The sequence below is a fragment of the Enoplosus armatus genome, chromosome 2 (genome assembly GCF_043641665.1).
Source record: "Enoplosus armatus isolate fEnoArm2 chromosome 2, fEnoArm2.hap1, whole genome shotgun sequence".
NCBI classification, from domain to species: Eukaryota; Metazoa; Chordata; class Actinopteri; order Centrarchiformes; family Enoplosidae; genus Enoplosus; species Enoplosus armatus.
This window is the reverse complement of record NC_092181.1, coordinates 22,360,240-22,387,546: the sequence shown is the minus strand read 5'-3', so window position 1 is coordinate 22,387,546 and position 27,307 is coordinate 22,360,240. Positions and strand designations below refer to the sequence as shown.

Here is a 27,307-nt window from a genome sequence, read left to right as displayed (position 1 = left end):
TGCTGAAATAGCGAAGGGAATATCCATGAGAAAAGCATTCAGAGTGTGTTTGTCTTTAGACTAAACTAATAACCGTGTTTCCAAGACGATATGGACGAATATGACGAACTGTTCGAGATACAGGACGACTTCGAGGATCAGTACGCCGACGAGCTGGAAGCGTTGGCTCAGATGGAAGGTGAGCATGACGTTAGCTAACAAACTTTTGTAGGACTCTTTAGTGTATATTCCCAAATAGCAGGCGTTTGCCAGACTTGCATTTAAACTGTTATATTAATCTCTCTACTCCTTACTACTGTCCTGTGAACCTAACTTCATCATAAACCTATGGTAACTAAACACACATCTGTCTCTGTTTGATCAGTTGGTGCATCTGTCATAACGTCACTGTCTAGTTTATAAGTTGTTTAGTTCATTATACCGGACCGCGTAACTGTCAGCTCACACTTTAAGTCTTTTGGAAAAATTCAAATCAATTCTCCATGTTTTTTTTATGGCTGCACCATTTCATCAAATGTAAATATACGACATGTCTTGTAAATCATTTTATACACATCCATGTGAATTTATATGCATCAAAAAGTCCAAGCCTATTATGAGATGCCTGCATTATTTGTACGACATGTGACATACTCTTTATACTAGGGTGAATCATCTCTCTGCTATTTAATTCTTTATTTATTTATTTTATCATTCAGTCTAACAAATGTCAGAAAGTAGTGAAACCTACCCGTCATAATTATCAAGAGTGAGATCGATAAATTGATCAGTTCAGCATTAATTATATGTGTATGTCTTTGCTTGACTGGCTTAGAGGACTCTTCCAAGCCGCCGAAACGTCAGAAAAAGGGTCCAGGAGACGACATTTCTGACATCGAGCACCTGCTTGATGATCAGCCCATCAGTGAGTTTATCTGAGAGTACACGGCTGTGTTTGTTTTGTTGTGTTGTGTTGTTTTGATTTTGCAAGTTTGTACCTTAAATCTGACTTTGTCCTCGCAGCCCCAAAGGCAAAGCGGCAGAAGCAGGATGCAGGAGTGGCCAAGCGACTTTTCAACTCACAGCAGACTCAAGAGAGCAAAGCCCCGTCACAGAGTGATGACATCACGCCGCCGTCCTCCCCAGAGCAGTATGAACCCACTCGCACCTTCAGGTAGGAGAGGCGATGCATGAGTGGGTGTTAAAGGTGTGAGCTGACTGTGGAGACAGTAGTTGATGTTATGAAATGAATACTTGGTTTTATATCTGGTGCATTATTAGAAACGTAGAACATTTTAATTTACACACAGCAAATGTTAATTGAGAAATCCACCTATTAAAAATGCATAAGGAGGTTCCCAAAAAGCCTAATGTTTCACAAAATAAGTCATGGGAAGATATTTTAAAGGAAAAAAAACAACTCAAATCACAAATAAATCAGAGGCACTTAAAAGCAATACATCAAAAGGATGAAACATGGCTGTGTACTATTTATAGAGACACAAAAGCACTTACTTGCCTGAGGAGGAAGAGCTGCAGCTGGTGACACGTCACCTGTGTAGACTATTGAACCATCTGTTTGTTCTTCACCTTTAAAGTTTGTCTTTTTTGTGCTTTTTGATCACTTAAAATAATATATTTTGTATTCAAGTGGTCCTTGTTTCGATACTGAAATTATTTAGTCAATTAATCATTCGATTGACCAAACATTTGCTCATTAAAACCTGTAAAATCTGAGAACTTGCTATTTACTTGTTTATATGATTATGATTTGAATACAACAGCTCAGACAAAAAGTAGGATTTTCAGATATAACATTGGCTTATTGTAACATGTTATCATTATTCACATTTTATAGATTGAAAATATATCTGTTATTTAAAAACATTTTCAATTACACAGCACAACAGAGTTCTGAACATGTCTGTGTGTTTTAGGTCTACCCCAGCCTTGTTGGATATCAGTGGCTTTGCTACAATCCCAGAGACGCCCAGGCGACCTCCCACAGCGGCGCCAGCATCACTGTGTGTGCTGAAGCGGCCTCCTTTAGAGGGAGAGTACATCAGTGTGACGGACTCGTCAGGGAGTCGGGTCTACCTCAGACAAAAGGAAGACACAGGGACAAAGGTTAAACTCCTCAGCAGTTATTCATCTGTGATGTGGGGCAGCACCTCGTCCTGCACCCTGAGTCATTGTCAGCATACATACCTCTGCTGTCCTATATATGTTGTATTTCTTTGCATTTACCTGTGTGTGTCTCCAGGTATTGGACTCCAGAATGGTACCAAACTCCCAGGGTGCACTGGGGCTGCTGGCCGTGCCAATAGGTGTGTTGAGGGAACAAGAGGCAGAGAGGGTGAGTGACCAGGCTGCTGTCATTTGTGTATAAAAATAAGTAGCCTTCTCATAACCACACTGTTGATTCTCAGTAATCACATGTGCTAAAGGTTTAATCAGTTTCCCTAAATCCATCCAATCCATTTGGTTAGGATTAGCCAAATACAGAGAGTAGTACAACCATTTTCAAACCATTTTTCATTTTTATTATTGTTATATTGTTATTTGTCTGATACAAACTCATCTTGTAATGAGCAAGTTTTTGATATCTTTACATAATACTCTAAATTATAATTCATACATTCATTCATTCATTTGAAAAATTGATGATTTAATCTAATAACTTCAGCCCTGAAATAAAATATATCAGTGACCCCTTTTGAGGCAAAAACGGCAAACTGTACACATACAGTAATCACTTTATTCGTTGATGTACCTGTTGGATGTGTTTCAAACGTCCCATATTTTAAAATGCATTTAGCAAATTCATTGCACTAAAATAAAGAGAGGAATGTATCAACAGATGCACATATTTTGTGAACTTGTGTATAAGTGAATTACAAATTTGGTTAAACTCCTTCCTGAAATCTTACAGCGTCACCATCTGGTTGTGGAAGAATCTCAACGTCTTACAGAGATGCTAACCAGGTAACTCACCTCCGGTCTCTCTCGCACACTGACACATCGAAAGTCTGCTAACATGCTGTAATTTATTTTTAAATCTATGTTACATTTCAGCAGTGTGAACGATGTGTTAGTTGTGCCTGAAAACGGAGAAGATGAAGAGGACGATCCCGAAGACACAGAGGGCCTAAAGTCTCGACTCTGGGTGGACAGATTCTCTCCCCGACATTACACAGAGCTTCTCAGTGATGATGTACGTAATGTTTAGTGTTTCTGTACAACACATCGCCCACGTGTACAAACATGCTCTAAGGGAATGATAAGTCCAAGTATCCTACACTGATGCCAGTTGTGTGTGTGTGTGTGTGACTGTTTCATTGCAGTTTACCAACCGCTGTCTGCTCAAGTGGTTGAAACTTTGGGACACTGTTGTGTTCGGAAGAGAGAGGAAGATCCGGCCGGCTCGGCCTGACAGACAGGCTCCCATCCAGAACTCATTCAAACCCAATCAAGCCAATCAGAATCAGAATCGCTTCAAGAGCAAAATTGAGGTGACTGAGGAGCTACTGGAGGCTGAACTGGACCAGTACAAACGACCCAAATTCAAGGTAACCACACCTGATACTCATGTCAGTACAATTTCAGTTTAATGACTTTTAGTTGTTATACAAGATGTAATATATTTTGGCCTTTCTCTAGGTGGCGTTGTTGTCTGGTCCTCCAGGTTTGGGGAAGACCACCCTGGCTCATATCATAGCAAAGCATGCTGGGTACAATGTGGTGGAAATCAATGCCAGGTTAGACAAAACAAGTTAAAAGTGACCTAATAATGGTAGTAAATCATAAGAATTAGGTTTACAATAATCCTCCTGCCGTGATCTCAGTGGTACTTTTGATGTTTTTGCAGTGATGACCGCAGTGCAGAGGTGTTTCAGAAACGCATCGACACAGCAACACAGATGAAGTCAGTTTTAGGAGCCAATGAGAGGCCGAACTGCCTCATTATTGATGAGATCGATGGAGCACCTGCGGTACGTTCTGGACGCTTAAGATCAGTTGAAATTTTCCAGAGAAATAACTGTGATTGCAGGGTTAATGCGCTCCTTCAATCTTCGTATAAATGTCTTTTCTTTTTTGTCTTCATCTGCGCTGCTCGACAGGCTGCAATCAACATTCTGTTAGCAACTCTGAACAGGAAAGACGGACACAGCGGGGAGGCTGCTACAGAGACAGCGAAGAAGAAAAAGAAGAAGGAGTCCCTCCTGCTTCGACCGATCATCTGCATCTGTAACGACCTGTAAGAGAGACTGCGGCGTTTAACTGTAGCATCGTTGATTTTTCTTTGCAGTCATTATCTGATTACCTCTCTTTCCTTGTAGTTATGTTCCAGCTCTCAGACCTCTCAGGCAGCAGGCCTTCCTCCTGACTTTCCCCCAGACTCAGCCTTCCCGCCTCACACAGAGACTCTCAGAGGTCAGCTTACACACACACACACACACACACACACACACACACACACACATATATACAATCACACACAGGAGTACACAGACATTAGCAAACACACCAACAAACCTGGTTCACATTGAGTTTTTGTTTGCAGATCTCACTCCGGCAGGGCATGAAGGCAGACACGGGCACCCTGATGTCACTGTGTGAGAAGACTGACAACGACATCCGGTCTTGCATCAACACACTGCAGGTGGGTGGCAGCTCTGTGAAGGAAAGTCTGTCTGTTGCACGTGCAGTTCAGTAGTATGCAGTATAATTATATCACAATATGTGCTCTTGTCTGTGTAGTTCCTTCACGGTCGCGGCCACAAGCAGGTGGACACCAAGACCATCCAGTGTGTCTCTGTGGGCCAGAAGGACCAGAATAAAGGCTTGTTCCATCTGTGGCAGGAGGTCTTCCAGTTACACCGTACAAAACGGTACCGTATGTCCTGCTAGAGTTTTTCTTGGAGTTTGTCATGAGATTGTAAATGTGTCGCTATATTTGCTGAAAGAAAACAGCCACATTTCACTATGGGTAGCCATAGTGAGTTCAAGTTTAGTCAAAAACTTTGAAATGAAGCACAAGGTTCTGCACAAGACCAAGTTATTTGCTTGCTGTTGTGCTCCTTCTATAGTGTAGTGGTCAGAGTCCCTACATTGTTCAGTGGGATCCGTAACTGTTTTCAAAGTTTGTATTTACTGTGGACACCAACAGGGAAATTAGAAACTAAATCTGTTAGGGTATCTGCAGGTCTGGAAAAGTCTTAAAAAGCGTTGATTTCATTTCCTTCAAAAAAGGCTGTCAAAAGTATTAAAAAGTCAAAGGTCTTAAAAATATTTTTCTGCCTTTAACGTTGGTTATAAAAAGGTTTTGCCTGTGATTTTAGCAAAACCTCCCCAGTATATTATTGTTCCAGACCTCTGACCTGATGTAGAATATATGGACCTAAAATTGATTATTTTTTAATTGGTTAATCCATCCATCCATCCATTTTCTGCTGCCTATCCAGGTCCAGGTTGTGTTTAAAGGTATCAGGAATTATAGTTATATTCTGTGGGGGAAAAACTGACAAAACTATGATACAAATTCTCAGCCTGACCATCCCTACTGGTTCTCCTTCACATTTTGGCTGTTTAAATGTGTTCTTTCAGGAAACGTATTGGTGCGGGGTTTGAAGAGGCTCCAGGTTCAGGAGGTGGAGCTCAGAGGTTTCAGCACATTTTACACTTGGCTTTATCAAGTGGAGAGTATGAAAAGGTTTCTCAGGTAATGAACACGTCTTCCCGGTATTTTACTCCTAGAAATATATAAAAACATGGCCCCATGCTTTACTAGCTTCGAAAGGAAGTTAAATTCAAATATTTTGAAACAGTTAAGACACTACATGTTGATGTCTTAAGTTGAACATCTGTCTCTTTTCCTCAGGGTCTTTATGATAATTATCTGTCCATGCGTGTGAGGGACCCCAACCTGCACAGTGTGTGTGAAGCTCTGGACTGGCTGTCGTTCTCAGACAGGCTGAACCAAGTGATTCTGCACGGGCAGAACTTCACCCTCATGAGATACCTGCCCTTCCTGTCGGTCACATTCCACTTCCTGTTTGCCCACACACACGTGCCCCGCCTCAGCTATCCGCACAGCCAACACGAGGTACTAATCGACTACATGCACCATGAAGACAAATACGATGAGGGACCAATAGAAACTAAAAGGATAAAAAAATAACAAGAAACAAAGAACAAACACATGAGATGTTTTACGCAGGAAAGTCTAGATAATAACAATTGAGGTATCGCCTTTGAGTCGTCATTGTGTCCTCTCCAGGCCTCCTCCCGGCTCTTCAGTAGCAGGAACGCTTTGTCCACCATGTTGGCTGACATCCCAGCATGCATCAGAACAAGGATCAGCCAGCTCAACCTGACCCTTGATGTTCTCACACTGCTCCTCGACATCATCTGTCCCAAACTACGGCCTGTATGTAAAAGCATGTACAGTATACCTTCATGTGTTTGTGTGTAAATGTTTTTCAGCCCTGCATCAATGTATCACCTTCGGTCCTGAGAGAAAATACACATGAAGTCATCTGATTTCAGTTAAAACGACTAAAGACAAGCTAATAAGACATTAGTGATAAGATATTAGTGTTATATAGACACTAATAGAGCCATGCCAATCTTATTTTTCTGTGTCACCCGATTCAAGCATTTAGTAACATCCTGGTTACTTCAGTCACAGATCTAGCTGTCTCCAGTTTTCAACTCTCCCAGTTTTTATCAGATACACACTCAATGGCCACTTTATTAGGTACCTTTGTAAAATCTAATACACTTCAATACAACAGCTCAGCCTCAACTCAGATATTTGTGAATAGAGTAAACTAACCCTGAAATCTTGTCCTAAAATGAACGCCAAAAAACACCATAGAACTTTGTCAAAATGAAATGCAGAGTCAAATTAACAAAACTTTTTATACTTACAATTTCTGGGCTCTGGGTGTGTGTACTCAGTGCTTTGGACACAGGTCGGTTGATATTCAAAAACTATTGTGGCTCAATTTTCAGCCCAAATGTGCATCAGGTGTTTTTCTTTAGATGAATCCTTAGTGCATGGGTTGGTGGGTGGTGTATTGATGGGGGTCCATCAAACTCAGAAAGGCAAAATAGCTGAAAAAGAGTGCTGGAGAAGAGTTGTGTGATTGTGTTTTACGTTTGATTGACTTGCATTGAAGCTCACACTGGTCTCAGCCTCACCGTGTGTGTGTGTGTGTGTGTGTGTGTGTGTGTGTGTGTGTGTGTGTGTGTGTGTGTGTGTGTGTGTGTGTGTGTGTGTGTGTGTGTGTGTGTGTGTGTGTGTGTGTGTGTTCTCAAGGTTAGAAATTAGTACGGGTCGGGGTTCATGAGAAAAAATGGATATAATATCAATAAAAACTTGGCAATTGACTGTGGTTAATCTCAGTGTGTGTTTCTTCCAGGTGAATCCGCAGCTGTTCAGCAGCAGAGAGAAGGAGCAGATGCGAGAGCTGATCGACACCATGCTGGCATACAACCTCTCGTACAGGCAGGACCGCACGCCTGAGGGACAGTACGCATACATGCTGGAGCCGTGAGTACACACACACACACGCACATACACACACACCTGCACTCAACTGTATACTACATGTGGACACATGCGGAGCAGATGTGTGTTTCCGCAGTGTTGAAGGTCACTGTTTTTGTCCACACTGTGGTTCTCTGCATGGAGGCTTAGAGAGTAATCCCCTTAACACCTTGTGTGTGTGTGTGTGTGTGTGTGTGTGTGTGTGTGTGTGTGTGTGTGTGTGTGTGTGTGTGTGTGTGTGTGTGTGTGTGTGTGTGTGTGTGTGTAATGGTAGTGGTCTGGGAGCAGAGTAGTAAGCTGCAAAGCCTCACTGGTGGGGTACAGGTGGATGGACGGACAGACGAAAGGATGGGTGAATGAGGTTTGAATTATTAGAGCAGTGAAGTTTAAAGAAAGCAGGAGACGATCTGAAACATCGAGATCGATGTTAAAATAAAAGACAAAAGCTGAAAGAAGCAGAACTGAGCACATTTTGGTTCAAGCGTAGGTTAGGCTTTAACTTGGGAGACCTTCGTTCATCTTGGACCTTCACGTTCTGTGACCACTGCGGACAGCAGAGACTCTGGTGTTGGCAGAATGGGATAATTAGCCGTACATCTCGGGCCATGCTGGCCCATGGCGAGGAGCGGGGCTCCTTCCTGCAGGCTCGCTGCAACACGGTGCTGGTCACCAACGACTGGGGCCTGCCTCTAGTGTTAGCTCTACTGCTGCTTCTACTGATCTACACCTTCCTGTACCTGCCCTCTCTAGCTCACCACAACGCCACTCTCTGACACCTCGTGGATGAAGACTTGGAACACAATTGTGGATATAAACCTTTCACATCACAGACAACGGGATACGCCCAGTCCCAACAGGATCATTTGATTGGACTGCTCTTTTTTTGGACACAGTTGTCAGACTGAGGCAGAATCATTTATGTTGCCTGGTTTTCGGAGGCTATGAGTAGGGAGAGACATGCAGGGAAAAAGATGAAGAGAATTCACATCTTATTCACATTATATCATCTTTTTTTTGGAGCCAAAAGACATTTTAACACCTATAACCATTATGTGCTGTAATGTGTACACTTGGTGCTCTGACAATAAGAGATTGCAGTCACTCCTATATTTGCAGTAATATTTGTTCTATCCTGATATCTGAGAATGAATGCGAATATGGTTAAAAATTAACACTAAGACAGCTAAATGTAAGTAACTTAAAGTTGAATAAATGTAACTTGAATTTACTGAAGTTTATCAATTATATGTAACTTGTAGAAAAGAGTAGAAAAAGATTGATTCGGATGTCTTAGATGATGTGGCTGTCTGTGCTTTTACCTCTAATAACTAAACAGAGACTGTAACTGTGTGAACCAGAGGATGAGCTACTTAATATTAGCTGCTCTGTTGATGACACCACTGATATTTTATAGAGATAACTGTCAATAAATAGCTCACAGTCACATAGACTGGTATTATCTTATATTTAGGTCCCTCAGGCATTGAGTTAGAGTCTTTACTGGCACGTAGTGTGTGTGTGTGTGTGTGTGTGTGTGTGTGTGTGTGTGTGTGTGTGTGTGTGTGTGTGTGTGTGTGTGTGTGTGTGTGTGTGTGTGTGTGTGTGTGTGTGTGTGTGTGTGTGTGTGTGTGTGTGTGTGTGTGTGTGTGTGTGTGTGTGTGTGTGTGTGTGTGTGAGAGATGGAGATGGAGATCAGTGGTAAGAGGATTAAGGTTTTAGAGAATGACAGATTCAGTGTTTTATTCTGGAAAACATAAACCATCATGGCACCGAAAGTGGAAGCTTTAGTGTTTGTCATCTAACAGGCTTCACCTCTGTGTCAGCCTCATGCTGTTATGAGTGTATTTGTGTATAAACTCAGTTTGTTTGTGTAGAGCTATTTACTTACTATGTGTGTTTGCAGGCGTGTTGAGGAGGTGGTGAGGTTTCCAGGCCTGCCGCCGCGCCGTCAGCTGACGTATCAGGCCAAACAAACCATCAGCAGAGAGATGGAGCAAGAGAAGATGAGGAGAGCCGAGCAACTGATGCTGCAACGAAATCCTGCCGTGGTGAGACTTCAAACACACAACATATTCTACCCAGCAGATTGTGGGTTTGTTCTATACAGTGCATCCTGTAGACAAGCAGGTCACCATGTGTGTGTTAATCATCAAATGTATTTATAATCCGCTGTGTCTTTGTGATTCAGAAAGCTGAAGAAAAAAAGAGCGCTGGTCCTAAACCAACCAGGAACCATGAGCAGAGGCTGGAGAACATTGTCAAACAGACCACAGTGGAGACCAGGGTGAGACACTCAAACACACACACTTGTTTTTCTGATGTTTTCCCTTTTCATTCACACATGTGTGAGCAGAGATTTGTCCCCACAATATGATTAAAAGCACACAGCTATCTGTGGCCAGTGATGAGCTTAATATGAGCAACACTAACAGACCTACTGACTTATTGTTGCTTCACTTGGATGTTTGAGCGTCACTGTGCTGAATGACGTATGAACAGTTTGTTTTCACATTCATCTGCTGAGGGGGGGAAGTTTCTCTGTGCTCACCTTAAATTTACACAAATGTGACGTGGAAACTTGAAGCCTCCAGTGCACAAACACACGGAGAGAACTTTTCAGTGAAGTAGGAGACATCTTGTGCTCGACACATTTGCATTGGGGGGGGGCATGTGTAGCTTACACGCTCAAACCTGCAGGGGAGGTGTGCAGCAGCGTTTTCAGTCTGAAGTGCTCCTGCTTTCTTTCTACCAGTCTTTGAGCTTCCCACAGTTGCACGTGTTAGTTGCTGCCTGCAGGTGGAGCCCGACAGGAGCAGCCAGCATCTGTGTGCACTGAATATCAGAGCCTCTCTGACTGAGCTGCAGAGATATTATAGTTCAGTAATAGAGTGACAGAGAGAGTGAACCTCCAGAGGGCAGAAATGAGGATAATGAGAAGCCACTGGGTTACAGTCCCTAATGGTGAAACTGGGAAATCAGGCTAATGAGAGGTGGTGTGTGCGTGTGTGTGCATTCATGTGATTGTTCATTGTTATTGACCTCGTTGTTGAGGACAGTGTCTAGAAACTTACTGATTAACTTCATCCTCCTCGTCACTCTGTGTTTGTGTTCTACAGCCGGAGGTGGATTTCTTTGGTCGAGCTGTTGCCCCCAAACCTCAGAGACCGCAGTCGTCCTCAGACACAGGTACTGTGCGACTTCAGTGCAGCTTCATTTTTTCCAAACTGTTTGAGAACACAGGCTGTTTAGGAAAAAATGCCTCAAGGCACATCAGGTCCAAACACACCGGAGGTGATTACTGATGTGTGTTATATAACGCTTCTAATTTAGAGCCCCTGTGGCTCGCTGCAGGCAGCAGATCTGGACTGGCAACAGCTCTGCCACCTGCATTTTCCCACCACAGTGTTGGTAATATCATATTTCTATTAGCAACATGAAAGACTTGGCACGCCTGATCTACAGCCTCCTTCTTGTATTTGGACAATAAACAACCTTTATGTTTTATTTATGTAAATTAAATGTATATAACTACATTTCTTTTAAAGTCTTATAGTCATTGTAGCTCCAGAAACCTAATAAACGTTTGTGGTCTGTGGTTTGTCCTGCCAGCAGCTTTGTGTCATTGGAAACAAACGTGACTGCTGTGTTCAAATGAATCCCAGTTCCACACCAAAAATAGCACATTTGCATAGACAATAGAGGTCTTGAACAGAATTGAGTAGCTTGTTTGTTCTCTCTCCTCCAACATGGCCACCTGGGAGGAATATTTTCAAAATTGTGTTCCCACTTTGCATACAGCTTTGGAAAAGCATATTACTGTTCCTCCGTGACTTCTTATAATTTGCAGTTATTGCTTTTGTTTATATGCAGTATTTCCTCATAAACTGCGTGAACATAAAGTGTAACAACCTGCTGTAACAACAGCACCTTGTTCCTCTCAACATGGAGGAAAATCAGGTTTTACAAATATTCTGTGAAAGGCCTCAAATCTCTACGCCTGTACATTTTTAGGCTCAGATTCTGTGCTCAGCGCTCGTTGCAGTTAAAGGTGGACCCGTTAAAATCACTAACCTTCCTGAATGCTCCGCAGTCCCGAAATTGATCAGCATGGTAATCAGGGTGGAAACGCAGAGCTGTGGCTGTTTTTTAGGTCAAAGCAGGAACAACGACAAGGTTCTGCAGACGGAAACAGGCACAGCTCTACATCCGGTATTCTGATTACTTGGCTAATCACCGAGAGTTTCACCACATTAGCAACAAGACATCATTTGCTTTCCTGTTAATTCTGACATTTTTCATTTGTCAAAACAAACGCCATACTTGCAGGAGCATGCAAGAGACCTGCAGAAATGTGTCTGCAAAAAAAAAACCCATAAACCTGACAATCTTTTGTGAAACATGACGCTGCCACCATTTGCAAGAACCTCTGTTTGAGTGAGACTGGTTGTGGGGATGATCACACGTCAGTTGCTCTGAACATACTACAGTGCAGCACACACTGCACAATACATGTGGACAAAATGGCTAAGTTAACGTCGCACACACTCTCACGGCTGTGTGAATGCAGAAAGGAGAACTTGTGTTACATGTTGGGCTCCAGTTAATGATTATTTTCATTATTGATTATTCAATTAACCATTTAGTCTGTAAAATGTCAGAAAATCGGGTTTCTTTTTAATCACAAGTTCCCACAGCCAAAGCTGATGTTTTCCTTTTGCTTATTTTGTCTGACCAGTGAAAAATCCCAAAGGTGTTTGGGTGTTTTCTAATCACATGAGATGCTGCAAATCCTCTCATCCGAGAAGTCATTTATTTGATCACTTTGAATTATGACACTAGAGCCGAATCCATTAGTTCAGATCAAATGAATCGGTAACAATTTTGATAATCAGTCTAGGCTAAAATCTCACTAGTTGAAACTGACTATCTTTGTGGTTCAGACAAAACAAGCAATCTGAAGACATGACATGAGGCTTAGACCAATAAAAATTTGCTGATTACAGCCCTAGATTAGTCATAATCATGTAACTTGTTTTCAATCACTTTCCTGTCAATTATCTAATAGATTAAGTGAGTAAGCTTTTGAGCACTAGGCATGAGAATCGGTGGGTCCTCTTTTCTTTTCCTGTAGTGTATTATAAAAATACCCCAAAATGCTCTTTTCTTCTGTCTGTAGGTGAGAAGTGTCCGGTTCTTTCTATGGGAACAGCAGTGGGCAACAGTGACGTGTGGTTCCGGTTCAACGAGGGCATGTCCAACGCTGTCAGACGAAATGTCTACATCAGAGAACTACTGTAACCCCGAACACACACACACACACACACACACACACACACACACACACACACACTCTAACAGCTACTTCATTCTCAGCTGTATTTCTGCTATATTTGTAAGCGTCTGAATAAATCCCAAAAGTCCAGCTGTTAAATTCAAAACAGTCTTTATTTTGATTGACAGTGTAAAGAGCCAATAAAAACGTGTTGTTTGAACATTTTTCAGCAGTCCATCAAAACAAACCTCTAGAAAGCTACTCAGTGCTGTACACTCACACACACACACAGTAGTCTTCACATAAATTAAAAGCATTCAGGAGTCTCCCAATAAATAAACATGATAATAGCAATAGTGTGTGTGTGTGTGAGAGAGAGAGAGAGAGAGCGAGAGAGAGGGAGGGTGGGTGGGTGTGGGGGGGGGGGGGGGGGGGGGTGAGTTAGTGCAGTGTGAGGGTGTGTGTGGGAGTGCATGATTATTTAGTTTATATGCATCCGTGATCGTGTGTGTGTGTGTGCGTGTGTGTGTGTGTGTGTGTGTGTGTGTGCGTGTGTGTGTGTGACCATTAGAGGATCACACACTTGCCCTTCTCCACCCAGGGGTTGGCTCTCATCAGCTCAGGGTTCAGAAATGGATCTTCACAAACACAACCCTCGATCCACTTCACCAGCCTGCAAGAAAAAAAAAAAACACACCGTCAGCATGAATCTGATACTCGATACTTCAGAGAGTGTGTGTGTGTGTGTGTGGACAATACACACTCACTCAGTAACGGTGATGGAGGATTTCTCTCTGTTGATTGCCAGCTGATACTGAAGGCTTTCCACTTCTCTCCTCATCTGTGGAACATCTAACTCCTCCATGATGCTTCTGCAGCTCGAGAGGAAAAACACAACAGATTGAAGCTCGAGTAGATAAAGGGTTCAGACACACAGACGTCTCATCAAAACTTAGGTGGAAATTAAAAAAAATAGAGTATTTTGTTGTAAAAGAGACATTCAGTTCTGCGGTGGAGTCTTGTATTCATGCATTCTGTGCAAATGAAAAACAGTAATTCTGCTTTCACTTGTGTGGAGTTTTACTTTTTGAAAGACAAGAATAGATCAGAATAAACTGCTATTTTATCACTCGATTTCAGTGGTTCCCAGCCTCTTTGGTTTGTGACTCCTTAAAACAGCCACGTCTACCTGCATCTCTGGTTGCAAACGTTTACTGGTTGTTTCTCTTAACTTTCATTTGAATAATTTAAGAAGTAAAAGAAGAAAAAAAAAGCAGGTCAGAGTAAAGTCATTCTGAAATACTTCTGTGACTTGAAGCAGAAATATTTTTGTTTTCCTCTCTTTAGGTCATCTCGTGACCCCTCAGATAAATCCTCTGACCCCTTGGTGGGAACCACTGCTCTGTTTGACAGATTTATGACGATATCTGGGAAAACCTTATGAAGACCAGATGGTTGCCACTTTGGAGTGCTTCACTGAACTGCAGAGGAAGTGATTAATAGGACATACATATTGAAGTAGTTACTGTCCAAATGCCACGTTGACCCGTTAAAGGGACCAAATGTGAGTAGTTTTCAAAAAAACAATCTTAACTACCAAAGTAAAGTATCCGCACGTCTACTAGTGAAGGACGTTCTCGTTTGTTTCCACTCGTCTTTTTTGTAACTAATATAGTTGTGATGGAAGAAGTTGATGAACCTTTAATGCTAGTTGCACACAAAGTGTAACTGTAAAGGATGAAACTTTTCATATTGCCAGCAAATCCCAAAAAAGACCAAGAGAGTGGTCATTGGTTCCTGCTGATGACGTAAATCTGTAAAATCACAATAACTGCAGCTTTTAGCAGTAATAGTCCATTTATTTGGGGGCTATTTTCCCCGGCGGATTAATACACATTCGGTGCTCATATTATTTATGGAAGCAGGTCGGTTAATGTGTGATCGACTCGCAATAAACGACAGTGTTCATCATAATGAAGGAAGGTGTCAGCCTGTATAACAGTGTGGCTCATTGATGTTCAATGGAGCTCTGTGTCGCAGAGGGATAACAATTATGAGGCTTTGGCTACACAGAAAATACTTATCTGTAGAATCAATTTAGAATTTTACTAAAGTACAGAAGTGTTGAACAGAAAATGTCCTTAAGTATCAAAAGTAAAAGTACTCATTGTGAAGAGCCAGAGGATGTCAAAGGTTGTAGTTTGTCCCTTTGGAGCTTTTCTGTACTTTTGTCAGTTTTATCTTCAATGAAGCCCATTTCAAGAGATTACAATATGTTTATATATACATACTGTTTATATACTATATACACTCAGTTGCCAGTTTATTAGGTACACCTAGCTAAAACCAATGCAGTCTAATACAACGGTCCTGCAAGAAAACCTACCTTTTATGAAGGTTTTCTTGTGTTATACTGACAGGTGTTTCTATTATTTTGCCCACCCCATTTATATCAATGACAAAACAGTCCAACAGCACCAAAGACTACATCATAGTGTTGAATCAACACCTCTAAAACAAAAACCAAACATTATAACCTCCATGAAGGTTTTATTGCAGGACTGTTGTATTAGACTGCATTAGTTCCAGCTGGGCGTACCTAATAAACTGGCGACTTAGTGTATACCTATTGTTTGTTTGCAGAGTAACTAGTGACTGTCAGATCAATGTATTGGAATAAAAATAATGCACCACATGGAACAAACACTGAGAGAAAGTACAAATACCTCCAGAGTACAGCAGTAGATGAAATGCACTTTTCTTACTGCAGCTGTCACATTAATGTAGTGGAGTAAATCAAGCTGCACCGTATCAAAATACTCGAGTACAATTTCAAGGCATTTATACTCAACTTCAATACACTTTTTACATCTCTGGCTCTTAAAAAAAACAACCTCTGAGTATTAACCCAACACAGTTTTCTGTCTTTTATTTCTATTTATTGTAAATTGTGCCCCACCCTGCCACAGGCCACATTACAGCAGAGAGAGAGAGAGAGAGAGAGAGAGCCCAGATGAGAGTTCAGGCCTACCAAGGATCAGTTTAGTGCTCCCTATCGGAAGCTGTCTCTCCCTCCTCCCCCTCCTCCTCTTCATCTTTTTAATGGATCTAAGTAAGTCGGCCGCCCGGTGCCCGTTTCCCCCACCAGCATCCATCCTGCTGGAGCCAGCTGTTCCATGAAAAGGCCTTCATCATTTAATTACAATATCCTCCAAATGTGTTACAGTCTCCATCACTCAGCCCTCAGGGTTATTTCAGGCTGCTGATCACACATTTGCAGAAAATTAATTCGCGTTTGACACAATCATCAGTGTGTAGGAGGATAAAGCGAGCATGTATAGTCACTGTGTCGCTTAAACATCAAAACAGCAGTTCAAACGCAGATGTATTGTGATTATATGTGGATGGAAACGCATAAAACCCCCCCCGCACAAACAACCGCTCTTACCGTCAGGCCTACCGGAGGGGACCGCTGGTCGAGTTTGTGTGCAGCCGGCTGGTGGAGGATGCAGACGGGGCTTTGACAGCGACAATAACAGCTGAGAGTCGGTGGAGTTCCGCTGGCAGAGGAGTCCGGCTTCAGTGCAGGAGGAGGAAGAAGAGGAGGAGGAGGCAGGAGGAGGAGGAGGAGGCTGTGTGTGTCGGCTGTCCGCGGCGCAGGGCACTCCCCTGCGCTCCTCTCTGGTAGCGACTGGATGCGGGATGCGCAGGGCGGAGAAAAGCAGCCGGGCCGCCTGATTTGACAGTCAAACGAGGGCTGGAGCCGAGGACGCACCTGTATGGAAATCCGGACACGCACTGAGGCTGAGCAGAGGCAGGAAACACGCAAATGAGGACGCGCCCCAAAGGGAGAGCAAGCCGGGAGTTCATTTTATATTCAGATGACCGGAGGTGATGTCGGTCTCTGTGTTGAGAGTCTCCAGAGACCTCCAGTGAGATGAGGAACGTGAGGTTAAAGACCAGAAACGTGCAGTGTTAAATACTTTATATGATTTTGCTTTCTAGATGGCCTTTAGAGAAAAATGGGACAAAACGTTTTATGTTTTTGGTGTAATTCTGTTGGGCCCCACTGCTGTCAACCCCAATTCAAAAGGCACAATATTTGATTCATACGTCAAGAGGGTCAAAATACAAGACAGGAACCTGCTATTCTCCCAAACTGACTAGTATTTTAATAATTGGGGCTAATAAAAAGACTGAAGTTGTCCTATGAAGCTGTTAAATGTTAGTTTTACTCTATCAACATGGAAACCAGCCTCATAATTTCAATGACCTTTTTGAGAATCAAATTAATTCCGCTTTGCAACTGAAATCTGCAATTAAAGAGTATGTGAATATTTAAATATGAGGTCAAGCTGTTGCAGATTGTGTCTTCAAGCTTTGATCACACGTCTACTTCTGGTGTTCCTCTCAGAGAAGATGATTAACTCGAAGCCTCTGGCAAAGTTTAAATATAAAAACAAACAAACTGACAGACATGCAGGTCTGTGTCCAGCTGGACCATATCACCTTTAAGTACAAGTCTTCTCTGGCAACTAACTCGCTGCATTCAGTCACTTTATGGTTGGTATGTAATACTATTGGGCACAAATGCTACAATATAGTAAAGGTTTACAACAGACCATTCAGAAAACGTTTCCAACTCAGTTACTGTTTATTCAAATACAAGTCGACAGTTTGCTGCAGTAACTTCAATATTACAACATTGTTCTTCATTGAAACATTGCGGTTTCTTCATTCAGGTTTGTTGTTTTAAGCTCGAGGACATCAGCTTTCTGGCCAGTGACGATATCTGGGAAAGACAAATACAGATTAGACTAGAATCATCTGTGTCAGACAAACAAATACATATCCTTTATAGTTTCAGGTAAGAGTTACAATCAGGAGCAAACAGCTCTCATACATGAACACATACAGAGACTTACCTTTAAAATAAACTGGATCACCAGTGGTCAGTCAGCAGCAGATCATGTAGCTTTACTTTTCCCTTCATTGAGTCATGAATCAACCTGTAAAAGAGAGAAGCAGCCAAGTTTTAATTCACATAAACTTACAGCAGTGTGTACACACATTTACTGTTGGAGCCTCAGAGAAAAGCTAGAATCAGGAGCTGGAGTTCAGCTCTCATAGTAGGTGTCAGAAAAGTTATTTGATTTGTCATCACCGGCTACAAGTTATTCAAATGCCAACATGCCGAATGCACTCACCAGCTCACATCCATCCAGTCAGCTCCGAAGTTTTCTGTCTTCTCATTCTTACCAGTCTGTAAGAGAAAGTAGACATAAGAGTTAAGGAAAAGTGACAACTTTGAGGTGAAGACTACACTAATGCACTTACAAAATGGAGCCTCAGAATAAAGTTAGAATCAGGAGCTGAAGTTCAGCTCTCATAGTAGGTGTCAGAAAAGTTTATTTTAGTTTGTCATCACAGGCTGAAACCGTTTCACATGCCAAAACGTGAACTCACCAGCTCTCACACCTGGCAAGGCATTCAGCTTTAATCTCAGCACTCATCCTTGAGTGTTGAGGGACTGAATTCAGGCAGCTCCCGGGGCTTCAGCGCTGTCCATCTCACTGTACCAGCTTCAACTGCAGGGGGAAAGTGAATGATTTAAAAAAAGAACACCAAAGGACCTAAACATAATTTTATTGTATCTTAGTGAAGATGCTTTGAAATTATAAATAATGGCACCTCAAATGAGTTAAAGTTAGGAGCTGCTGTTCAGCTCTCATAAAAAGGTGTAGTGAAATGTGATGTGACATTACTGGCTGAGAAACATTTGTAAAGATTACATGGTGTGTTGGGTTTATGACATTTCTATTTTCACCTTTTCTCATTCTTTATTTATTCACACTACTATTTATGATGCACATTAACTCACATTTGCACAAATTCAGCACGAGCCATCTTCAAGGCACGTCATTTTCGATTTCTTCATCTCAAGTCATGGAAGTCCTCCAAGTCCTCCAGGCGAGGACTCCAGCATGCCTCCATGTGACTTGCTGCTGGAAAGAGAAAAGGCAAGGCTCATGAATTCTAGCTGCACCAGTTCTAACGTTATGTTACAGCCATTTTAACATTTCATTCACACTCAATAACGTGCAATTACGGGGACCTTTGAGCTGTTACTTATACTATCCCCAATAGTAATAATAAACTCCAGACAAACCAGATTTGAGTAGACCGTATTGCCATATAGACGAAACATTTTCAGGCAACAATGTGGGTGATGAAACAGATTAATGGTCATTATTGAACACCACATCTCTTATGTAAGAGAATTAAACGAATTTAGGACTGAAAGTTGGAAATAGGGACCAAGCAAATGCTTGTTTTGTGGATCAAAGTCAGATTAAAGTTAGAAACCAGATTAAAAAGACACAGCCCAATTGCAAGTCACATTTGACTGTTTTAGAGGTGGAATCACCACGTGGTGGTGATCAGTTTGGTCTGGTAGCTCTAGGCCTCGCAGAACAGCCACGTGTTAGTGTTCAGACCAACATGGTCGCTTAAGTTAGCACACAATGTCACAATATAATACTCACTTCTATCTGATGACCGGTTAGGTTTCTTACAGACGAACATCTTTGCTGCCATGGAGTAAAGTTTGGAGAGAACACTCACAGAGGTGACCAAGGTCTCTCCTGCCACGCTGCCAGTGGTGAACTGATGCCAAAGACCTTGCAAACGCACAAGACGATTGATATAAACGGCTTCCGTCCAACGGAAAGCCGAAGCCCCTCCCCTTTCTGGGCTAGCTAGCAGTCTAGCTACATCGCCAGTTAGCTTCGTCCGTCGGACTTTCTGAAAAGCCATTATTATGGTATTTTCTGGCCCCGTATCGGGCCCCCATTACTGGACAATATTACCTCAACAACTAGTCATTTAAACATAGATAAAACAACGTTGATTTTTGTTAGCAGTGAACAACAGCATTTCCCATGAGTCTTAGATGCAGAAGCTGCATCAAAGACTCGTGGGAATTGTAGTTTTTCAATAATGGTAACAGCCGTTTAACGCTGGTTAATATGGGGAGATGATAATTGTTTTCCAAACCAGTACAGTAATAAGTACCAGATACGCTTAGAAACAACAACAACAGAAAAGTATCATTTTAAATACACAATCCAATACATCACAGATCAGGATGGGATTTTTTTGGCATTATTTGGGGACTAAAACAACAAGTTACGTACATGTTGGCCTATTGCCTTATTTGTAACATTTCCTGAAACATCTCTCAACTCTGGTTATCAGAGAGTTGTGACAAAGTTAGCCTACTGGTGGCAGGATATTTTACCATTTTTTCATATGTGTTGTATATGCTCGTAGGCATTAACGCTGTTAATTTGGGTGTTGCAGAATATTGTAACTCTTCTGCTGGATATGTAATATTATATATATATAATGCCTTCTTTACCCTGCCAGGTATGTAATTCTGGTAGAAAAAAAATCCCTTTTTGGTCTAAAATTTTAAATGTTTAGTTTAAAAAAATAAGTCAGTCTTGACGAACCTCATCATATGTAATATTTGCAGAATGTAACGTTGTAGCTACAGTTTGGGGAAGGCCCTTTCTTGTTTCAACTTGGCCGAACCTTATCGCCCAACATCACTAAAGCTATTGTGGCTGAATGCAAATCCCTGCAGCCACGTTTCAAAATGTTGTGGAAAGTCTTCCCAGAAGAGTGGTGGCTAAGAGTGTCATTCATATAAAACTGGGGTTGCTGAAGAAGAAGAATCTACAAATAGTTTTCTGACAATTCCTCTGAGATCTAAAAGAAGCACACTTAAAGAGTCATGTAAGGTTTAATTTATACATTTATTCTGATCACAGCTGTACAGGAATGCATCGTCACAGCAGAAACACAACCTAAACCCAACCATGGCACAACATCCGTCACAACACATCCAGAACTCAATCCTAAATGTACAGGCTCAATCAGCTCAGTCTATAATTATCATCATTATTATTATTATTATTATTATTATTATTATTATTCACATAGAACCATCTGTCTCTCAAATATATCTTTGTTTTCAAAGAGCATAAAAATACAAGTGGACTCTTCATTGGGATGAACACTGGTGGTTGATCCACTGTCTGGCCTACAATGGGGGACCACTGAAAACTGGGGAGCCGAGGGGGAGCAGAGCCAATTTATTACAGCTTACAGGTGGGGCTTACATGGGCTCATACAAGGCTTCTCAATGGTTACAGGAGGACTGCAGACAGGGTGACTGATTTTAGGGATCATATAGGACTCACAACTCAACCTATAAGCTACTTTTGACATCACACACACACACACAAGGAGCGAGGGTTTATAAGGAACCAGAAAAACCATTAAACATTTTATGAGTGGAAAACAAGAAAAAAAGAGACAAAAAAATATTTTGAATATATGAAAGAACACTACCAAGGCACAGAGAGATGCAAAGTTAACAAAAAGGACACAGAGGGAGATAAAAAGGGGCGGGAGACAAGATGGAAGGTGGGCAGATTAAAGGCAGTTTCACTAACCAACACTAGAGGGAGCTCTAACAGCTCAAATACCCAGGTATATTATAAACTCTATGTATGTATACTGGATGTACTATATAAAGCATTGAAATATAGGATTATCTTTTAAAAACACTGTTCACTGCAGCAGGACAAAGGGATACACCGCATGAGTGTGCTTGTATATATGTGTCTTTGCATGTAAATGTGTGTATGTTTATGTGTAGATTCACTTCCAAGCAAACCTCCATAGATGGAGCTAAACACCAACAAAGCAGGACACCAGAGAGATTACAACCAATGTAATGTGCATGTGTGTGTGTGTGTGTGTGTGTGTGTGTGTCTATGTGTGTGTGTGTGTGCGTTTGTGTGTATGAGTGTCTCAAAATTCATGGACACACATCTACATCGTCGTTCTGATCATTAGAATAACTACTGTACGAGTGGGAGGACATTGACATGAGCATCAGCAGGGACTACACGCACTCGTAACGACAACAACGGCAACAATAACAACAACAGCAAACAACAACAACATGAAGAGAGACAACACACAGGTCAGGAAGTCCGGCTAACCACAATCCTCCACTCATACAGAAGAGAAATAGAGGCTACGATTCATCTGGAAAAATGCATCCTTTTGACGTCGCAGGAGTGAGACAGACTCAGAAAGCGGCCTGTCTTCCCATGTGCTTTTAAAAATGCTCTCCGGTGTCTCATCTGTATGCTTCTTCTCTATCTATCTAGATGTCTATCTGCCTGTCTGTCAGTCAGTTTATGTGCTTATTTTTGCAAGCAATATGCTTATCTGTCTGTCTCCCTGTCTGACTGACTTAACATCTCTGTCCTAGCCAGAGTCTGTAGAGATAAAAGGATGAGGAAAAATGATTGTGCTTCTCGATCCACACAGCCGTCTGAGGCTGGGCGGCGATGACTCGCTGGGCTGCAGAGGTCAGAGGTTGTGTGGGAGCGGCCTCCTCGCATCGGGAGGCGTACTAGAGCTACTGCAGCAGACGAGGAGGGACTCCCCCCTCCTCAGTATACTGTACAAGGCTACATGAGAAGCGCTCGCGCTCAAACACACACGCGCACACACATACACTCTCAGAGCGCCAGCATCGAGCCTTGGGAGAGTTTTCTTGATACACCTACACATGATGGGGGAGAGGGAAAGGGCTCGTTGGAAATGAGGCGTGGGCAGGACATCAGTCGAGCATTGCATCCAGTTGGTCTGCCAAGTCGTCAAACATGCTGCCGATGTCGTCCAAGATGGAGACTGTTGTCTTCTTGCCGGAAAGAGAGCTGGGAGTTGGATAGCAGAAAAGGAAGAGTTTAGCTGATAATGAGGCAGACACGGCACAGTCACAGTAGTAGATCAGAGACGCGAAGGGGACGGTGTGAAATGCTATTTTTCCACATTGTTAATTAGCATTTTAACAATCTCCTGTTCCTCAACATAGATACACAGGAATCTCCTGGATCACTTAATAATACTTTATACGTGTCCTGCCATAACTGAGTTGTTTAGTTACAGTTACGGAACAGCATTATCATTCATTTAGAGTCGTGTTTCTGACCACCTGCTGAATATAAGTCAAATATTCACTCTCCTTTTAACTCTCTTTAGCTGCTAAATGCTCCACTATGTTCACAAGCAGGAAGTGTACAGTGGGTTTGTAGAGCTTTTTCAATTTTTTTCAATTTTTATTGGTAAAGGCAAGGTCCGCCATTTCCACGCTGGATTCAGATCGCCTACCTAAGTACGAAGTACTGCATGTAATCAAGTGCAATTTGATCTGATTTGTAACAGCCGCACTGCTTCCTGTTCACTTTCCATACACTGTATTAAGTCACTGCTTATGCAAACGAAACACGTCCTACTGTCGCACAGGAAATGCAATTTATTTGTTTGGTTGTGCTGTAAACAGATACACCATTCGGTTGTATTTCTGAGAAAGTAGCTGCTCAGTGTTTGCTGTAGTATTATAACGTGTTGGCCGTTTCCACGGGAACTAAGGGTTTCAACCAAGACTGCAACTTTAAGTTTATGCCATGGCAACTGGTTATAAATACTCCATGCTTGTTTCCGTCTGTTTGTTTTGCGTAAGGCTCTAAAATACTACAGTACACAGCCTTAGCTGAAGCCAGCCAGAGGCACAAATTAGAGCTGTGGCAAATTTAGAACAGGTTATTGTTGCAAATGGGGACAAAACACTGCACCACTGACCCAGAATTTGAAACGAATGATTTAAAACGCTGAATGTTTTATCAGGTTTCTACAAAGTGTGAACTTTGGCTTCAGCTGGCTTTAAACTCAGTGATTTAATGCTTCTTGGGAGTTTCTTTCCTTGAAGGAATAGTTCAACATTTTAGAAAATATGCTTAATCTTTTTCTGTCTGAGGGTGATGTCAGAAAAATGTTACCAGATGTGGTTGGTAAAGCACAGGGTTTAGTAGAGGTCTTGCCACAGTCACAACTGAAATTCCCCAAGAAATAGTTACAGTCTGGGACTTTCCTGAGACCACAAACTCTGGTTTTACATTTCTGCCTTCAAGGATTCAAAGGTTTTGTTACAAACAATATGTGTTGTGAAATGCAGTGTGGCACATGCATTACGGCCTTGCTAACAGACGGTGTGACAAATAAGATTTTGAAAAAATAAAGGATGAAGGAGGATAGAAATTCTAAGATAAGAAATTATAAATATATGGGAAAATATAAATACTGTATGTCAGTAGCAAACTATACAATAGAATTATATACACACTCAGGTGCAAATATGCAAATGTAAGAGGAATGCACAGATTCAAGATACAATGTATCTGCAGGCGTTGGTAGTTGTATTTTTTAACTTTGGATATGGCTAGGCTAGCTGTTTCACCCCACTTTCAGTCATTATGCTAAGCTAGGCTAACCACGTCCTGACTCCAGCTCCGTACTTAACGCAGAAACATTAGAGCGGTATCGATCTTCTCATCTCCCTCTCGGAAAGAAAGCAAATGTTGAACTATTTCACACTCAACTTCTGAAACAAGTCGTCTCGCTTTGCAGCTCCACATTTTGTGAGGAAAAGCTAATTTATGCTCTGATCCTCTCATCATCAACTGGGATGCCAACAAGTATCCCTGAGAGATTGTTGTTGGATATAAATGGTGCATTCTGCGGTAAAATGTGATGATTAACTTCATAAATACTCACTCATTTTGTGCGTCCTCCTCTTTGATTTTATGTTCTACAGCCTGTACAGCTGCCGCCAAGGAGGCACTGGTCTCCTCCAAACGATGCTGCACCTCCTCCTCCTGCTCCACTTCCTCTACTTGACCCTCCACCTCTCTCAGATTCTCTTCCTCTGCTCTCATCCTCTCCTCCTCCTGCTCTTTGTGCCTCTTGTGCTCCCTCTCTCTCCTCCTCTCATCCTCCTCTCTCCTCCTTTCCTCTTCCTCCTCCACCTCCCGTCCTCCCAGCAGGTCGATGGAGAGACCGGCGATGGAAGAGCGGGGAGGTTTGACAGGGTGCGGAGAGGGGGTGGAGGGACTCTGGGCCGGAGAGGGGGAAGTAAGAGGGAGTCCCGGAGAGAGGGAGGGAGCAGAAGGGGTGTCAGGAGCTGGTAGAGGGGCGGCAGAGAGCGGAGAGGAGGGTTTGAGGGCCGGGATGGGGCTGCCTGCTGCTGGACTGGTAGCAGCAGGACTCGGGCTCATGGCAGCTGAAGCTACTACTGCTTTGCCTGGTTTGGGTGCTGTTGGAGGCCCACGGGGTTTCGGGGATACAGGAGGAGGGACACGTTTCGGCTCTGGTCAGAGAGAGTCAAAGAGAACGTAGTCACTCACACATATATGACCTCTGCGCCAAATATGATATCAATAAATAGGTCTCTTGTCTTTTCTCTTGTTTGTCGTAAATATATTCCTGCAGCCCCTATGTGTAGAATTTGACATTTTATGGCTTTGGTGCCTTTCAGTGGTAGAATAAAAAAAGACTGGCTGAAATGCAGATCAATATTCCCACTCCCCCAAAAACACAACAAGAGGACCCAGATGTGAAAGAGCTAAAAGGCCACACACATAACTGCTTATTGTTTCACAAAAATGAAAACATCACAATAGTGGCTTTAAAATGATCTGACTACTGAAGGACGACATTAATATGGACAAACAATTCTGACACAGAAGCTAAACTCAATGACTAAATGACCAAATCTTCAGTTTTGTGTGTGTGTGTGTCTCACCAGGGCTCTGGGCCGTCTCAGTATTATCAGGCCCGGGTATGGGGACCCTGCGAGTCGGGGTTGGGGGGTCAGCTTGTGTCTTCTTCAGGGTGACTGTGGATGGTTTTGGTGAGACCGGTGGCTTCAGAGACTTCCTAGCCTCCATCCACTCGCAGCTCTCTCTGCCGGTCTCCGTCCTATCAGAGACCTCAGACACCGGCCTCCGCCTCAGGACCACGCCGCCGTTCTGCTGCGGCTCGCCTCCGTTTTTCCGGCTGCTATCTGTTTGACTGCTGGGAGAGTCTGATTGGTTATTGCTTTGAATGACACTTTCTGTGTGCTCAGACGTGCGTGGTCTCCTGCGTATGGTGTCAGAGCCGGTCGTCATGGTGACGACAGTGGTAGTCGCGGATGCAGGTGCTTCAGAGTCCGTTGCCAGGGGACGCGGCTTCCTTCGGAGCGTCGCTGTGCCGTCTGTGATCTCTGATGCCGAGGAGATCATGGTGGAGCGGGGCCGTGGCTCTGGACGTTGTTGGGCTGGTTGCCGAGGTAACAGGTCAGTCTGATCACCAGGGAGGCCTTCTAGTCCACTGATGGTCCTGCGGCGACTTAAGACATCCTCATCCTCAGATCCAAGACCCCCTGCGCCTGCCTGCCGACGAAGTGTGGGAGGACTCACCTGAAGGTCAAATGATAGTTATATTGCCAAAAAACATTTTAAAATAAATAATATAAATAAAATAAACCATATGCACCAAACACAACGACGCCCACACTCACCTGTAGGTAGTTGGTGCTGCCTCCCAGATTCCTTGGCAGGGTTTTGGCTCCACCCACGATGGATGTCTCCAGCATAGCGGCGAGGCTGCGAACACTCCCAGATGCCCCCTCTGATCTCTCCAGGCCCGCTGAGTCCTGAGATCTTAAAGCTGATCCCAGGCTCCCGCAGTCACTGGCTCTCCGCTCTCGATAGGTTGGCAGCCCTAGTAGCCCCTCCACCTGTCCGTCTCCCTCCCCATCACCCCCAGTAATGGAAGAACAGGACCGTTTAGGTGGTGTCGGGGGCCGACCTTTCCGACGGGGACGGAGTGTGACAGATGATTGGCTGCGGTTAACAGTGACATCATTAGGAGCAGCAGTATGTGAGGAGCTGCTGCGGCACACAGTGGCGTATCTAGAGTCCGATTCTGAGCCAATTAAACTGTGAGTTCTCCGTCGCTCTTCCTCCTCACTGGGCAGGCGGAGCAGCGGTACTGACGAATCTACTGCCGCCATCTGGGTGGAAGGACGTGGCCGAGCCCTGGGGGAGGCCTGCTGGGTCCGGGCATGCGGGGGAGTTTGCGGTGGCGTTTGTGGGGGGGTCTGTGAATGTGGGAGACCTGGGCGAGGTTTGGCCAGTGGGCTGGGGGCGCCGTCCCTCTGCTTCCTCACCTGTCTCCGGGGCTCTGAGCTGGTGCTGCCACCTGGGCTGGATGGAGGTGTAGACGGGCTCTGAGGGGGCTCAGAGCTACTGTCTCCTCTCTGTAGCTCCTTCAGTCTCTTCACTCCCAACATCAGCTTCTTCTGATGGCCTGAGGGGAGGCAGGGGTGAGGAGGAGAAGAATGGAGGAATAATAAAAACATATTTAAACTTCAAAGTTAGAAGAGTATTTGTTGAAATGGAGACTTGAATTTCCTGGAAAACTGCAAATCTTTAATGGCGATCGCATCCTGCACTAGTAGGCAATATCATAAGATTTATATATTATATTATATGCTACTATAGGGTATTTATGCGGTAATTACCTTACCTGAG

General features: G+C 43.1%; 3 protein-coding genes, 1 long non-coding RNA gene and 2 other non-coding genes across 7 annotated transcripts in view; 1 reads left to right on the top strand and 5 right to left on the bottom strand.

Annotated features, from left to right (window-relative positions):
• The first annotated feature begins 90 nt into the window (after positions 1-90).
• chtf18 (CTF18, chromosome transmission fidelity factor 18 homolog (S. cerevisiae)) lies at positions 91-12,999 on the top strand. Its single transcript, XM_070919245.1, has 22 exons — positions 91-178; positions 815-904; positions 1,003-1,153; positions 1,917-2,106; positions 2,243-2,335; positions 2,912-2,964; positions 3,055-3,193; positions 3,324-3,548; positions 3,640-3,737; positions 3,848-3,971; positions 4,101-4,237; positions 4,320-4,413; positions 4,544-4,642; positions 4,741-4,871; positions 5,587-5,701; positions 5,861-6,085; positions 6,260-6,409; positions 7,407-7,537; positions 9,438-9,582; positions 9,723-9,818; positions 10,651-10,720; positions 12,711-12,999. The coding sequence occupies exons 1-22, from the start codon at positions 91-93 to the stop codon at positions 12,830-12,832; spliced, it is 2,766 nt and encodes a 921-aa protein (XP_070775346.1). The 3' UTR covers positions 12,833-12,999.
• Positions 12,961-16,409, bottom strand: gng13a (guanine nucleotide binding protein (G protein), gamma 13a). Its single transcript, XM_070919256.1, has 3 exons — positions 16,255-16,409; positions 13,574-13,678; positions 12,961-13,479 (listed from the first exon to the last, which is right to left on the bottom strand). The coding sequence occupies exons 2-3, from the start codon at positions 13,669-13,671 to the stop codon at positions 13,374-13,376; spliced, it is 204 nt and encodes a 67-aa protein (XP_070775357.1). The 5' UTR covers positions 13,672-13,678; positions 16,255-16,409; the 3' UTR covers positions 12,961-13,373.
• A 1,032-nt stretch (positions 16,410-17,441) lies between these two features.
• On the bottom strand, positions 17,442-19,473 carry LOC139302559 (uncharacterized). Of its 2 annotated transcripts, none has more exons than XR_011598911.1 (6): positions 19,352-19,473; positions 18,688-18,811; positions 18,273-18,394; positions 18,014-18,069; positions 17,732-17,815; positions 17,442-17,598 (listed from the first exon to the last, which is right to left on the bottom strand). It is a non-coding gene; the product is annotated as an uncharacterized lncRNA (long non-coding RNA). The 2 variants fall into 2 exon arrangements; XR_011598912.1 differs by having other exon boundaries at positions 18,688-18,808; positions 19,352-19,421.
• LOC139281823 (small nucleolar RNA SNORD60) lies at positions 17,888-17,975 on the bottom strand. The gene has a single exon (XR_011596952.1). It is a non-coding gene; the product is annotated as a small nucleolar RNA SNORD60 (small nucleolar RNA).
• Positions 18,150-18,239, bottom strand: LOC139281820 (small nucleolar RNA SNORD60). Its single transcript, XR_011596949.1, has one exon. It is a non-coding gene; the product is annotated as a small nucleolar RNA SNORD60 (small nucleolar RNA).
• A 3,039-nt stretch (positions 19,474-22,512) lies between the features above and the next one.
• The window catches only part of LOC139296944 (caskin-1), a 29,668-nt gene continuing 24,873 nt past the window's right edge, over positions 22,513-27,307 (bottom strand). The window contains exons 19-22 of the mRNA XM_070919518.1: positions 26,293-27,083; positions 25,534-26,191; positions 24,507-25,098; positions 22,513-22,609 (exon numbers count right to left, since the gene is read on the bottom strand). Coding sequence (XP_070775619.1) covers positions 22,513-22,609; positions 24,507-25,098; positions 25,534-26,191; positions 26,293-27,083 — 2,138 coding nt within the window. The remainder of the gene's footprint in view (positions 22,610-24,506; positions 25,099-25,533; positions 26,192-26,292; positions 27,084-27,307) is intronic.

Excerpts from the sequence above, each read along its gene's own strand:
- gng13a (XM_070919256.1), bottom strand. The coding sequence starts at position 13,671 with ATGGAGGAGTTAGATGTTCCACAGATGAGGAGAGAAGTGGAAAGCCTT. Across the intron at positions 13,480-13,573 it reads TCCTCCATCACCGTTACTGA|GCTGGTGAAGTGGATCGAGG; the intron begins GTGAGTGTGTAT and ends TTTTTCTTGCAG.
- chtf18 (XM_070919245.1), top strand. The coding sequence starts at position 91 with ATGGACGAATATGACGAACTGTTCGAGATACAGGACGACTTCGAGGAT. Across the intron at positions 4,238-4,319 it reads ATCTGCATCTGTAACGACCT|TTATGTTCCAGCTCTCAGAC; the intron begins GTAAGAGAGACT and ends CTTTCCTTGTAG. Across the intron at positions 4,414-4,543 it reads TCACACAGAGACTCTCAGAG|ATCTCACTCCGGCAGGGCAT; the intron begins GTCAGCTTACAC and ends TTTTGTTTGCAG.